Below are 15,531 nucleotides of genomic sequence, written 5' to 3'. Positions count from 1 at the left end.
AAACTAAAGAATGTGCTCTCTGGGCGGGGCGTGGTGGCTCATGCCTGTAATCCCAGCACTTTCGGAGGCGGAGGCAGCGGATCAGGAGGTCAGGAGTACGAGACCAGCTGGCCAACATGATGAAACGCCGTCTCCACTAAAGGTACAAAAAAAATTAGCCAGGCGTAGTTGTGGGCACCTGTAATCCCATCTACTTGGGAGGCTGAGGAAGGAGAGTTGCTTGAACCCAGGAGTCAGAGGTTGCAGTGAGCTGAGATCTCACCACTGCACTCCAGTCTGGGCGACGGAGCAGGGCTCCATCTCAAAAAAAAAAGAATATGCTCTCTGAAGAATGGAAAATAATGAAGTTGGGTAAAATAATGAAGTCGAAGTCAAAGTTATTTTCATGTTAGACTATGAGATGTTTGTGAAATTAAAGCCTCTATTATACACCAAAAGATTTTTACTATACTAATTTCTTTTCATTTTCATCAGCAATACAAACACCAAGAAATAAATATGTAAAAAACAGTCTCAGGGGACCAGATACTAGCCATTTGTTCTCCAAGAACTAAATTAAGACCTATGAAATCAGGACAAGTTATTATGAATAGTTAACACTTCACAGTATATCCAAAAGTTAGCTTGCAGCCTAGAGACTGCTATTAAAACAGTTAGACATCCCGTTTGCTGTGATAAATTTCCTTTCATTTCCAGATATTTTCCTAAGAACTTCTGATTTTATATATATGATAGTATTTACCTTAAAGCAAAATTTTATGAGTTGAGCACCTCAGAACTTCAGCTGATTGAGTGCTGGTACTCATTTGTAGGGTTTTCACAATACCAAATTAGTGAAGGCAGTACTTAAGAAGATTCATGGAAGGGAGCTGACTTGGTATCATGTTGATGAATTCCTCACTGAGTTTTTTACACTGGTCTTTATCAGACTGTTGAGTGAAGATTCTCTCTTTGGGTCTTCAGCTAAGGGGAGTGATTGCCCTACCAATGTGCAGTTTTTAGGGCAGCCTCAGAGTGTCCATTGCTTTTTATTCTTTCAGAATGCTCCTCCCCAACCAGGATGTGAGGAAGAAGTTTCTTTGTCGTTTGTCAAAATTTTCATTTCTGAAAGACTGGCTGAGTAATTTCTCTCTAATCCCCCAAGTATAACTAGAGACAACCATCTCCTTTCTGCTCAGTACACAGAATGGGACCTCTAGCCTTTTCAGCATTAAAAAGGGGAAAGCAGACCCCCCCACCTATTATTACTCACACAACTTCATCATCACCACCACCACCATATTTATGTACCTTTCATTTCAACCCAATCAGGATTTATTGAGTTTCTATTTTGTGCCATGTACTGAGTTGAGCACTGCCTTCTCTGGGATATATGGTCTGTGACCCAGGGTTGGGTTTCTGCAGGGTGGGGAACAAAACAATGCCACATGTACCCAGGCTGGAGGTGTTTCTGGATGGTGGTTATAGTCTTGCTCAGATTGAAAGCTCCATTGCTCCTCCCCTGAAAACTTAATTCTTTCTCCAATGGGTGAAGGGTAATGGGGTATAAGGATAAAAGATCATTGTTCTCTATTGCACATACACTTGCTGGATAGATACTTTGCATCTTGGGGCAGAGCTAGAAATGATCATGAGTAATGCTGTGGTTTAGACTATAAGTTCCCCGTCTTTAAGTATAAAGTTATCTTTATCACATTCACATTTATGCTGACATTCACATTTATACTTTCAACATCCATTCACTGAGAAAATAGAAATTATAAAAGTCACTGTGGGTTCAAAAGAGAAGTCTCTTCCTGCAGATTCCAGGTTAAGAACCTATAATATTGAAAATGCTTACTGCATTTAAATGATTCTTGAACAGAAACTTTCAATGTTCTAGATTTCTGAATGGCCTGTGTCAAAGACTGCAATAGATAATTTAAGAAAGCAAGTCTTCTGACAATTGCTATAAACTACAGTATCCAAAGTGCAGTCAACCTTCAATGCCAGGTTACAGCTGGACTCTTTCATCTCCTGCCTAGAATTAAAAAAATAAAATAAAATGAAGGAAGGGCTGGGACCTTGTATCAGTCTGTTCTCACATTGCTATAAAGAAATACTTGAGACTGGGTAATTTACAGAGAAAAGAGGTTTAATTGGCTCATGGTTCTGTAAGCTATACAGGAAGAAGAGCAGCCTCTGCTTCTAGGGAGGCTTCAGGAAGCTTCCAAACATGGCAGAAAATGAATGGGGAGAAGGTACTTCATGTGCCAAAGCAGGAGCAAGATTGGTCAGAGGGAGGTGCCACGCACTTTTAAATGACCTGATCTCATGAGAGCTCACTCACTGTTGCAAGGACAGTACCCAGAGGATGGTACTAAACCATTTATAAGAAATCCAACTGCATGATCCACTCACCTCCCACGACTATGCTGGAGGTCTGCTATGTGGACCTGTGTGGTGGGAGGAAGTCACCAAATTTTATCCCCTAAAAAGAAACCATAAAACTGGATCAAATTATCAAAAGCAACTATTTAAGTGACATAGAAATTGACTAACAGATTACAGCAAACTAAGAAGCATTTATTCATGAAAAATTACTCAAAAATGTTATGCTAAGTGAAAGAAGCTGAATGCAAAAGATGACATATACTACGATTTGATTTACATAAAATAAAAAAGCCAGATTCCCAGATACAGAAAGCAGTTCAGTTTTTGCATGGGGCCGGGAGCAGATGCAGGCATTGACTGCCAAAGTGCATGAAGGAAGTTTCTGGGGTGTTGGAGATGTTCTGAAACTGGTTTGTGTCAATTACTGGCAACTCTATAAATTTACTAAAAATCATGAAATTATACATTTATAATGAGAAAGTTCATAGTATAGAAATTGTAACTCAATAAAAGTTTTAATTTTTTTTTTAAAAGATGAACAATATCAGAGCTTCAGAGGAAAAATAAGACTACATTTCCCAAGTACTCAGAAAACATTCAATATAGTAACAAAAATATCCATGTTATTTTTATTATGGTAAAATACACATAAAATAAAATTTACCGTCTTAACCATTTTTAAGTTTATAGTAAAGGGATGTTGAGTGTATTCACAGCACTATGAAACCATCACCACTATTCATCTCCAGAACCCTTTTTATCTGTAAAATTAAAAGTCTGCCTATCAAATAACAAATCTGTCTTTCCTCCCCTCATACTCTGACAACCACCATTCTGTCTTCTGTCTCTATGAATCTGACTACTCCAGGTACAATTTTTAAATTGTCTCATAAATGTCAGAAATGAGGATTTCTTCTACGGCTTTTAAATACAATATATTTATCAATCAATGTTAATGTCTTTAGGTGTGATGATATTATCTCCATTATATTCATGAATATTTTTCCCTTTCATCCTACAGTTTGCATTTCTAAATTCTACCCATATCTCAAGGCCCAGCCACTTGTCATGTCCTCCCTAAAAGCTTCCTAATCTCACAGACTGAAAGTTATGCCTGACTTTCCTCTTTTCCATTTACTCTATCTGTTCACCTCTAAGGACACAATGGTATGTGATTTATGTAAATATCTTATCTTCCCGGAGTTTCACTCTTATTACCCAGGCTGGAGTGCAATGGCGCGATCTCGGCTCACCGCAACCTCCGCCTCCTGGGTTCAGGCAATTCTCCTACCTCAACCTCCTGAGTAGCTGGGATTACAGGCACACGCCACCATGCCCAGCTAATGTTTTGTATTTTTAGTAGAGACGCGGTTTCACTATGTTGACCAGGATGGTCTCGATCTCTTGACCTCATGATCCACCCGCCTCGGCCTCCCAAAGTGCTGGGATTACAGGCTTGAGCCACCGCGCCCGGCAGCCACAAGCTTCTTAAGGTCTTTTCTATCTCTGTCCTGTGTGGTACATATAAGAGTCCATGTCTTACTGAGTCTTTTGCTTCCCAAAAATGAGAGGTTCTCCACCCAATAACATCACCATTATCTAGGAACTTAGAAATACAGCGTCTCAGATGCCACTCCATTCTTAGTGAATCAAAGACTCTGAGTCCCTGTAATCTGTGTTTTAACAAGCCCTTCAGGGCAGTTGGATGAACATTAAAGTTTGAGAGCCACTGCTTTACACATACTTTTTACACAGTACTCTTTAAATCATCTATAAAAATGAACACAGCTTTACAATATATTAAGTCTACTGTGAAGAAAATTAATAGTACTGCTCAATGGGCAACTCTGTTGCATCCTTTAGTAATCCAAGAAAAAGTGTATAGATGTATAGGTCATGATCATTTCTAGAGAAAAGTACATAGGAGACTAATGCAAAGGGGTACTTGGAACAGCTGTAGCAGGGTCATTTATAATGGTGTCATTATGGAATGCCAATATTCCTGGGATGCTAGCCAGAATGAGGGTAATGATTTTCTGAAAGTCACTAGGGTCTAAATTCCATCTGAAATAAATCCATTTTACATTGCAAGGTGACACTGGAGAGATCTCAAATACAATTTATTTTAGAGAAGGCAGATAAGTTTGTGGTAAAAGGATAATGACCATGCAGAGACAGTAAAGGTCAATGCCTCCAAAATATATTTTTGTTTACTGCCACTGCACAAGTAACACACAATCTAAAGTCAAGTATCTCTCAATGGTGTTGAATTGCAGTGAGCACTATAACTCAATGATGAATGGTTCATTTTATGATAAGACATATCTTGTGGTTATATAATATTTGGTGTGGTAAAACATATTGGAGAAATTCTATCCTCTGTCCCAGTAAGTAATACAGGCAGGGGTGTACTGTAAACCAAAATCTCAGAAAAATTTTAAATGAATCAGAATGAGAACATTCTAGAAAGAACTAGAAGTGTTCAACTACAGGGATGAACTAAAACAAGGCGGCAGTATAGGGTTTTGGGACCAACTATAGTAGTAAAAGATTTTTTAAAAACAGTAAGAGGAAGGGAGTCTTTAAGACAAGCAGCTCATGGTGGGGTGGCTGGAGTTATGAAGATATCTCTGAGGAAACTGGGGAAATAGGAGGATCCTGAGTATAGGGCTCATGGATAGTGCATGGGATTCCAGTGGACCTCACGCTGTACTTAATTTGCTTGGGTCAGGGATTCCATTGAGAATCTCGTGAAAATCATGGCTTCTTCCAAGAGATACATACAAGCACAAACATTTTGCATGCAATTTCAGGAAGTTCACTGATCCCTAAATAAATCAATTCATGTTATGGACTGCCTGGTGACCAAAGAGATGTGGCTAAGGTTAGACCCCAAAGCACAGATTCATAAAGATTTCTTCTACTCCAAAAGCACTTTCTCTGGCACAGCAGAGTTCTGGTCCTCAAACACTTGGAGGAATCAAATGGAGAGTTCTACTATAGCAGAAAGAAAAGGAGGTGATCCGAAAGGGAATGTTGACTGGCTATACAATTTCTGAAAACCATTTCCTAACGTGTAGGGTATTTGGCTTGATTCCCAGATGCAATAGTGAAAAATTCAGCCTTGTCTCTGCTCTGTTGAATTTGACAGTGACCAATTAAAACACTTAGATAACTAAATATTTAGTATGAAAAAGAAGGGGGCCAGGATAAAGGAAAAAGGAGAGTAAGAGAAAGCAGGGGAAGAAGAAAAGAGAGGAGAGGACAGAGAGAGTGGGTAAGAGGCAGAGATGTCCGAGTACAGAAAAGAAGCATCATAAAAATTGTGTATAAGAGTAAAATTGTATCGCTTTACCCTACTTCCACTCTGATCAGGAATTTCAGAGCTTGAATTCAATTCCATACTTACAAACTATTTGGCAAAATAAGAATAGCTAATACTAATTATTGCTAATTTTTTTTAGTATTTATCATGTGCCTTAAAAAAAGATAATAAAAAGGAAATCTAAGCCAGGCGCTGTGGCTCACGCCTATAATCCTAACTCTTAGGGAGGCAAAGGCGGGAGGATAGCTTGAGCCCAGGAGTTCGAGACCTGCCTGGGCAATATAGCGAGACCCCGTTCTCCACAAAAAGGAAAAAAATAAAAAGACAAAAAAAAAAATAAATAAGCGTAAAAGAAAATCTAAAAGGAAGAATATAAAAATAGATCAAGTTTGTATCCATGAGAAAGAATGGAATAATACAGTTCCCCAAATAAGGCAAATGAAAAAAATGACTTAATGTAGAAGTTGAGAAAGTGGTACATGGAGAGGCCAACTCCACACAGGAGATAGAGGACTGGTATAGACACCTCGTTGCAAGGGAAGGATGAATGAAGGCCGAGCTTGTAAAATTTGATGTTTATAGAAACCATCTAGAAAGCTTACTAAAATGCTTTCTGGATGTTGTCTCCAAAATGTCTCATTCTGTGATCTGGAGTGGGCCTGGAAATTACATGTAGGTGGCAGGAGGTAGGTAGGTGGTCCATAGGTCACACTTTAAGAAATACAACTTCAAACAGAGGATGAGTACAGGTGGATCTACCCTCTTTTGGATCTTGGTCTGGGTAGGTTGAATGTGACTTTGTTCCATCATTTGGTCAACTGATTTGGGACATAGACCTTAAACTCTAACAATCTCGGCTTTGAAATGACCCAGCTTGTCAGGCAGGCTCTGTCACTGGAGGGAAGAGCTCCTCCGACAGAAAATTATTAGTGTCAGAAAGAACCAGTCTTCTGCATCTCCTTACTGCTGGGGCCCACATAGAATAGAAGAGCATCACCACCCTAAGCCATGACAATTCGAGTGGCAGACAGCAAATGGAGGAGAACTAAAGAAACGTGTAGAAAGAGATTTCCCACAGGAACAAATCATAAAATACGTGTAAGTGCTGAGAAGCTGGAAGCAAATAGCTCACCAGTATAATGGATGAAATGGTGTTTTCACTTTTTTCATTTTTAAAATTTTCTATGAATAGCATCTTAATTTTAAATCTGACGTATAATTCTGTAAAATATTTACATGGTTTCAAAGTCAAATCTATAAAATAAGTATGTCCAAAGAAGTCTACTTTTTATCCCTGTTCCCTTCACTCTGTTCTCTTCTTTCCTTTATAAAACTTAAAAATAGATTATTATATATATACATATATAACAAATATATATGAAATAAATATATATTAAATAGAGATGGGGTCTTGTTTTGTTTCCCAGGCTGCTCTCAAGCTCCTGGCTTCAAGTGATCTTCCCACCATGGCTTCTCACAGTGCTGGGATTACAGATGTGAGGTACCATGCCTGGCCCCAATTTTTTAAATTGTTTATTCTTCTATTCTATTTAATCATAAGAAGATGTGTATATTTGTGTGTGTGTACATATATGTGTATATATATTATATATGTATATACAATGTATGTATACATATATGCATACACATATACATATACACAGATCTGCATACATTTTATATATGTATGTATACATACACATATATACACACACACATAAATATATTAACCCTTTCTAGAATACACATTATATATATTTTCTCTATCTTAAATACACTTTCTTGACATTGCCACTATATAACATGATCTCTGTGGAGAAATGCATTTTGAGTTTGCACTAACCAAATAATATAGTTTTAAAACACAGGCTCCTTATAATTTGGTGCTCATATCAACTTTGTTCAATAATATATTCACTCAATAAACATTTGCTAAATAACTATGCTGGGTCTGGGGCAGTTACAGGTTTTATGAAACCTGAAGCCCCTGTTATATGGCTTTATATAGGCCTCTCTATAAAGCCCCTGTTATATAGGCCCTCTCTTTCATGAAAGGAATAAAAACTCATGAATACACTCAGTAAGAACCTGCCTTTTTTTTTTTTTTTTTTTTTTTTGAGATGAAGTCTCCCTCTGTCAGCCAGGCTGGAGTGCAGCTTTGTGGTCTCACTGTAACCTCCACCTCTCAGGTCAAGCGATTCTCCTGCCTCAGACTCCCAAGTGGCTGGATCTATAGGAGACCACCACAATGCCTGGCTAATTTTTGTTTCTTTTTTTTATTTTATTTTTTTTAGTAGAGACAGGATTTTACCATGTTGGCTAGGCTGGTCTTGAACTCCTGACCTCAGATGATCTGCCCACCTCGGCCTCCCAAAGTGGTGCAATCACAGGTGTGAGCCACCATGCCCTGTCCAACGTACCATCTTAGGGGCCCACAGGAGCTTTGCCAGCTTTGCGGGCAATCGGTTTCTAAATGGGCCTGTTATGGGAACTGTGCTTGTGGCTGGTGCACAAGTGGCCAGGACACCTTGTTTTATGGAGCTTATATTGTAGTGCAGGAGAGAGATACTAAATATATATGCTTGCCATAAATATATGATTATAAATTATTTCTAAATCCTGGTTATGGGCTAAACTGTGTTCCCTCATATTCATGTTGAAGTTCTAAGCCCCAGTACTTCCCAGAAAGACTGTGTTTGGAAATAGGGTCTTTAAAGGGGTGATTAAGTTAGAATGAAGTCATCAGTATGTACCTTAATTCAATAACACTGGTGTCCTTGTAAAAAGAGGAGATTAGAACACAGCCATGTAGTGGGGAAGACTATGTGAAGACAGAGTAGGCAGCCATCTGCAAGCCAAGGATGGGGGCTCAGAAGAAGTCAACGCCACCAACACCTTGATTTCGGACTCCTAGTCTCCTACATTTCTGTTTTGTAAGCCACCCAGTCTGGTACTTTGTTATGGCAGCCCTAGCAGACTCATACACTCCCCTAGGAGAAAAGCGTGTTTGAGAGACAGCATTGTCAGAAGGGTGGTGAGGATGCTGGCCAGGAAGGCATCACCAGTGGATGCACAGAAGCTAATATACAAAGAGACTAAAAATGACCAACTATGAGGAATAAGCAGATTAGCAGATGCTGTTAAAGGGCGAAGGAAATCAAGGTGCTTTTGCTTCACTTAATTATCCCACAGTCTACAGAACCAATAGTTCTCGGGAGACAGTCTTTCTAAATTAACTACCATAGATGAAAGGCTAATCACAGACTCTGAGGTGTTGAAGAGCAGGAAGTTTAATTTTTAATTGGAAGACAAAATGTATCATTTACATCCTGATTTAAGGATAAGGCATTTCTGAAGAAAACGAATATTATGAATTATGTAGCTCAAACACTTTTTAGAAAAAGAATAAAGGGAAGTTACGTCCAGCCTCATGGCTCATTAAAGAGATTATGGAAGTTATAGAACCTGAATATGCAAAACAAAAAAAGCCAGAAGCATAGACTCTAATTAGCCAAGGCTAATTCCTCATATAAATTGCCTTAGCACAATGATTCTAAGCCCTATGACGCATTGGAACCACTTGAGAAGTATTTTAATAGTACCAGTGCCCAAATCCCATCGCCAGAAATATAATTGATCTCAGGTGGGAGCACAGTTATGGCATTTTTAAAAAGCAACCCAAAAGATGTTAATGGTTAGTCAATGCATTTCTGCAAGGTAAGGTACCAATAGACACCGACACCCAGTAACAATGGTGCTGTTAAATGATAGGACACAAAACTCTAAGAGAAGTTCAAAGTGATAGTTACAGCCTGTGAAGGCTTCTAGTGAAGTCTTTTGTCCTTGCTTAGCCCATGGTAAACAAATACAAAAATCTGAATGATAAAATAACAAGTAAGTTTACCGAGCTGCACCTCTGGCCACCTTGTGAGGCTTAGTTGCCTTCCCACTAATCATCCTAGACACAATCTAGCTCCCTAAACCCAGCATCTCTCTGACTTAGATCCATAGCCTCTTCGTGCTACCCTTCTGTTCATTCTCAGTCTACCATCGTCCACAGTCCAGGATCCAGTCATGGTTCACAGCCCAGAACCAGGGTCCTGGTCCATAGGACCTATGACTTAGATCCATAGTCTCTTTGTGCTACCCTTCTGTTCATTCTCAGTCTACCATCGTCCACAGTCCAGGATCCAGTCATGGTTCACAGCCCAGAACCAGGGTCCTGGTCCATAGGACCTATGACTTAGATCCATAGTCTCTTTGTGCTACGCTTCTGTTCATTCTCAGCATTTGTTTGGTGCTTTCCACTTCCGTTTAACACTTTGCTCTCAACAAACCATTTTCCTGATTGGTCAAAAGCCCTTTGAAGTCTATTCCTATTTTTGTCACATGAATCATTCCCCATTCCTCTCAACTGTATTCTCTAGTTAATAAAAGATACAATTTGATTCTAACACATTTCTATTAGCCAAATGATTTTCATTTCTGCTTTCTTGTCTCACAAAAAGCAACACATTTCTTTCCCTGTTCCACATATATTCTATCATTCTCTTCGATAAAAAATAAATTGAACTATTCTTATTTTACATCTGTGATCAGAAAATAATCTGTCATATCACATATTTTTCATACCCAGATATTTATTCAACCATTTTCCTCAAAGACCCAATAAAATAGAGAACCACAGCCTATCTCAAATTAAAATACATGGCTTTCTGGGCTATTTGGCATGCAATATTTATTTGCAAAGTCTTTTCACCAAACATAGAAATTGCTCATGTCTGACCTTGGAGGAAATGAACTGTACAAAAAATTTCAAACAAACATGATCCAACTGTTCACACAAAAGGGAGGTTGCATAAGAAATTCATTGTGGTTCCATCCAAATTTCCCCCTCAAATTGCCACAGAATCAGCATGTACTTCACTCTTTGCCACCAATTAAAATCATAAACAGATGAGCTTTTCAGCAGAGGAGGTCCGGTGTGCCCTCTGTACAGATGGTCAGCATCACATGTTGTGGTAATGGCTCGACATGCCACAAAGGCACAGTATAAAAACAGTGGGCATCAGAGCACGTCAGCTCCAATTGTTCTATGTTTAGAATTACCTTTTTCAAGATGGATTTCCTTCACAGGAATGGAGTGCTCATAATTCAGCATTTGCAGAAGGACTACCGAGCTTACTACAATTTTCTAAATTTTATGTCCAATGTTGGAGACCCCCGGAATATCTTTTTCATTTATTTTCCTCTTTGGTTTCAACTTAATCAGACAGTTGGAACCAAGATGATATGGGTAGCAGTCATTGGGGATTGGTTCAATCTTATATTTAAATGGTAAGATTTCTGTTTCATTTCATTTTTCCTAAAATTTATCCTTAAATTTGTGGCTTTGGCATAATAATCACATTTTAGATGTGTATAGTTTTACTTGGAAAATCTTTCAAATATACCAGTTAACTTGAAACACCAGATTCATAAGTAGAACCTTTAAAAAGCACAGAAATGTATACTTTTTTATGAGATGGAGTGTCACTCTTGTTTCCCAGACTGGAGTGCAATGGTGTAATCTTGGCTCACTGCAACCTCTGCCTCCCAGGTTCAAGTGATTCTCCCGCCTCAGCCTCCTGAATGGCTGGGATTACAGGCATGCACCACCATGCCCAGCTAATTTTGTATTTTTAGTAGAGACGGGATTTCTCCATGTTGGTCAGGCTGGTCTCAAATTCCTGACCTCAGGTGATCTGCCCACCTTGGCCTCCCAAAATGCTGGGATTACAGGCATGAGCCACCATGCCCGGCCAGAAATGTATACTTTAATGACTTATAAGTAAATCCCAAACCCCTGTGACACATATTCTGTGATTAAGAATAACTTAAATGGTCAGCATGATAATGAACAAATTGATCATCCCAGGGACCATTTCGATATTTCCAGTCTAAGTATCCAAAGCACCCGTAAGACATTCCTTGCAAGGGAAAAAAGCCCCCAGGTTAATGGGAAACCAGGGTGCCAAAATCCCAAATGACTACCACCTTTAATAATGTGTGAGAGACCAAGACCTAGTTCTTTCAAAGTCTCTTAATCATGAACTTTCACAAATCACCCTGTGCTTGAGTCATGTTTATAGGAAAGAATTGCTAATCTCCAATTAAATAATAGCTGTGTATTTAAATATATATGCATGTTTATATTTCTTTGAATACAGGATATTATTTGGTCATCGACCTTACTGGTGGGTCCAAGAAACTCAGATTTACCCAAATCACTCAAGTCCATGCCTTGAACAATTCCCCATTACATGCGAAACAGGTCCAGGTAAGCTATTACAGCAGCCTCAATTACTGAAGATCTTCCAAGAGAGAATCATTACACATGGTTATCATCTAGTAACTGATATTATATAGGGTAGTAAAGAAAATCTCATGGGTGAGGATGCTAAAAGTTCATAATCATCAAAGTTACTAATGAGGAAGCAAAGTAAAAAACAAGCAAACAAAAACCTCAAATTCCATTTTGTTGTTTGTGAAAGCGTAGATTGGGAGAACATTCCCCAAATGATGGTTTGGTGTTTACTTTTCAGAAGAATGTAATGACTTGCTACTAAAGCAACAGTTAACTAGAACAAATTCTCAAGGAACTAGAGTAAGATCTTAGAAATGTTGGTTTACCTGCTGCCGAGCACTCTCAAAGTTATTATAGGTCTTCTGAGAATTTCACGAATGAGGGAGGAGTAGACAAGTCTTCTATAAGAAAGGTAAGGACTTCTCAGTGCTATTATAGCCAGTAAAGACTATTTCTAACCTTAGAACCAGCTCTTTAAAGTATATTTTTCTCTGTGTTTGCAGTACACAAGCAGGCTTCTTGGACCACTTTTTTATCCTAAGTAAGATTCTGTATGAATATAAAATCTTTATTGTGATAGTTGAGTATCAGACTGTTTTTAAAAGGTTTTTGAAATATATATTTTTAAAGTACATGTTTTTAATTTATAAGAATGTGTTACATTGTACCTCATCATTTTACATAGCATAACATTCTTCCAATTGACATCTTTTGAAACTAGCTCTGAGTAGAGTTAAGCATAGTAAAGGATGTGTAAATTCCTAATGAGTTTTCTGAATATGTCTTTTTTGTTCTTATAAAAGTATATATACATCTGGTATGTCACTTATTATACTAAGCTATATAATTAATTCTTTATATATGTAATTACCTAGACTGGACATTCCGTCCGGGGAGGGATTATGCGTATTTTATCTTTGTGAAACAAAAGTGTGATAATTGGATGAATGGTTGCGTGGGTAACATTTGAGACCACTGAAATGTTATCATGGTCAATCCTAGCCCTTTCTGGCATGTGTTCCACCTTATGAGACATTTTCTGGAAACAGAGAGAGAGAGAGGAAAGAAAGAAAGACTGCAATTACCTGGGAGACGCCCAATTCATTCAGGCATATTTTTTTAAAAGGCTATGAAAATTACTGCAGGTAAGAAATAGGTCTGTCTTTGTTTAACCAAAAAGAGACTGGTATTTAATTTGAATGAACTACTAGGTGAAAAATCAGGGAGGACATCTAAGTAAAGTGATTAATAAAAAATTCAGTAGGATGGAAAAGGCATTCTGGAAATAGAAAGACTACAGTCTGCAGGATCTTTCCGTTAGGATTAATGCCCTCTTTACAGTTCCTCCTCATCCTCTATTTTAAAACAAAGGTTCTCACTGCAGTGGGCACAAAATAGGTATAGGAGTGGCTGCTAGTACACAGCAATCATTTGTAAGTCAATCAGCAAATCACAGGCCTAGCAACCATACCCTTTAGAGTTTGACTTGTCAGCCCAAGGAAAACAAGCCAGTTCAAGATCCAACATAAGCATTAGGGTGGGGCAAAAGTAATTGTGGTTTTTGCCATTGAAAGTAATGGCAAAACTGCAATTGCTTTTGCACCAATCTAATACTTTTTCTCAATTAAAAACAATTAAATATTGAAGAATGAGTAGGACTGTGGCAGATTTGGGTGCAACCACCTGAGTTCTTAATTAGCCTTGAGTATGTTGATTTCTGGAATTCAATGAAACTGAAAATCTGGAAAAAAATTTTTGAGACAGTGCCTCTCAGGCTCAAATTTAACTCAATTTTCCTTATTTCTACCTACTTCTAAACATTACATGAGCCTGTGCCCTGTGGTTCTTTTCTGCGTTACTAATAATTTTCATGGTGAGTATGCTGTTCTATTATTCACTTCTGATATTGATAGTTAATTAACCACTTTTCAAATGGACGGACACTTTGTTGTTGCAGGAAGTCCATCTGGCCATGCAATGGGCTCATCCTGTGTCTGGTATGTCATGATAACTGCTGCCCTGAGCCACACTGTCTGTAGGATGGATAAGGTCTCTATCACTCTGCACAGGTTAGCTTTGCTGCAGTTTCTGTAGCGCTGGAATACAACAGTATTGAATACAGAAAGTCTTGCCTAAAAATTAATTTTAGTGCAGTTTTAGTCGTTGAATAAAATGTGCTTATTCTATTCTTTCATAGACAAAATAACAAAATGAATAGAAAACTAATATTTTGCTTTAAGATAATAGCCTAATTAGCTCATAGTTATTTCTGCTTTTCAAGTTGGAAATGTTTAACTGATTAATAACTTACTTGACTGTGCCTCTGGGTTTCCAAAATGCAATAATTATTTTGATAGCTCATAAATAAGCCATCTAAAATTATACAGCATAAGGAAACATTTTTGCATGCATATTCTCTTGCTTTAAGATTAACTGGAAGTTTTGAGAATCATCATTCTCCTTGACTGCATCAGTTTATTCAGTAAAATCATGCTTCCTTCTTTGAATAGCCAATGCTTTTGATTTCAGTAACATATATTCCAGCTTTAAAGAGTATGCAAATGTTTTAATTAAAAACATTCTAGAAGCAAACTTAAATTTGAATGTTAGTAGATTTAATGTTAGCAGATTTTTTAATGTTTAGAAAGGTCTAAACTTTAAGGTTACTCACAGCTGTGTAGAAATTGGGTCGTTTCTTTCTCTTCTTTCCTGAAATACTTTGTCATTAAAACAATCCTGAGCACCATCTCAGCCATAAATTAGGTGACTTGAAATTAGATTTGCAAGTTAACCTTCAAAAAATACTATAACATACACCATTATTAAAAAGTTTTCTAAAAGAAAATATTTTCAAGATCTATCACATATTCCACTTTTTAGAGTAGTATTGGATAATATAAAAAAACAAATGACCAAAGGAATTTTGGTAACTTAAAAGTTTATTCTAATGAGACTGTGAACTGTATGCTTTAATGTATTTATTGCCCAACCCAAAACAACAACAGTAAGGTGTTATGATGTAAAGAAGTTAGCATTTTCTATTTGCAGACAGTTTTCAAAGTAGGAATCTAGATCAGTTTCACCTTTTCTCTATACTTTATTTCTGCCTCCAATGACCAAACCTGGAAAAATATATTTCCTCTAAGAAAAAAAATGATCATAAATCCTTTTTAATTTTTATAATTGCAATATTTTCTTCATTTATAAAACTTTACTGTGTGCTTTTTACCTTCACAGTACCGAATTCTTTATTGTTCTTCCACATTGATATCCTGCTTACTTCGTCTTTCAAAGCCTCATTTCTCTGTGTTCCTAGCGTTTCTATAACCAAATTTCAGTCTGATTATCAGGAACAAACCATTTAAGGATTCCTGGAATTCGATACTGCTAACACTTTTTTTCAATGACATGCATTGCTTGGATTTAGTATTTTTTAATGTTTTTTTTTTGTTTGTGTGTGTGTGTGTGTGTGTGTGTGTGTCTGTGT

The 15,531-nt window shown here is 37.6% G+C and overlaps 2 protein-coding genes across 5 annotated transcripts in view; one reads left to right on the top strand and one right to left on the bottom strand.

Annotated features, from left to right (window-relative positions):
• Window positions 1–15,531, bottom strand: part of SPC25 (SPC25 component of NDC80 kinetochore complex) — a 39,188-nt gene that overhangs the window by 19,364 nt on the left and 4,293 nt on the right. The gene's annotated exons all lie outside the window — the stretch shown is intronic.
• Window positions 10,728–15,531, top strand: part of G6PC2 (glucose-6-phosphatase catalytic subunit 2) — a 6,888-nt gene continuing 2,084 nt past the window's right edge. Inside the window, exons 1-3 of one of the 2 annotated variants that reach the window (XM_017519670.2) lie at window positions 10,728–11,035; window positions 11,908–12,017; window positions 14,002–14,113. In XM_017519670.2, the coding sequence (XP_017375159.1) occupies window positions 10,794–11,035; window positions 11,908–12,017; window positions 14,002–14,113 (464 nt within the window). In that variant the 5' untranslated portion in view covers window positions 10,728–10,793. The remainder of the gene's footprint in view (window positions 11,036–11,907; window positions 12,018–14,001; window positions 14,114–15,531) is intronic. The other variant, XM_017519671.2, reaches the window with a different exon arrangement.

The sequence above is a fragment of the Cebus imitator genome, unplaced genomic scaffold, assembly GCF_001604975.1.
Source record: "Cebus imitator isolate Cc_AM_T3 unplaced genomic scaffold, Cebus_imitator-1.0 Scaffold765, whole genome shotgun sequence".
Classification (NCBI taxonomy): Eukaryota; Metazoa; Chordata; class Mammalia; order Primates; family Cebidae; genus Cebus; species Cebus imitator.
This window is presented reverse-complemented; position numbering and strand designations above follow the sequence as displayed.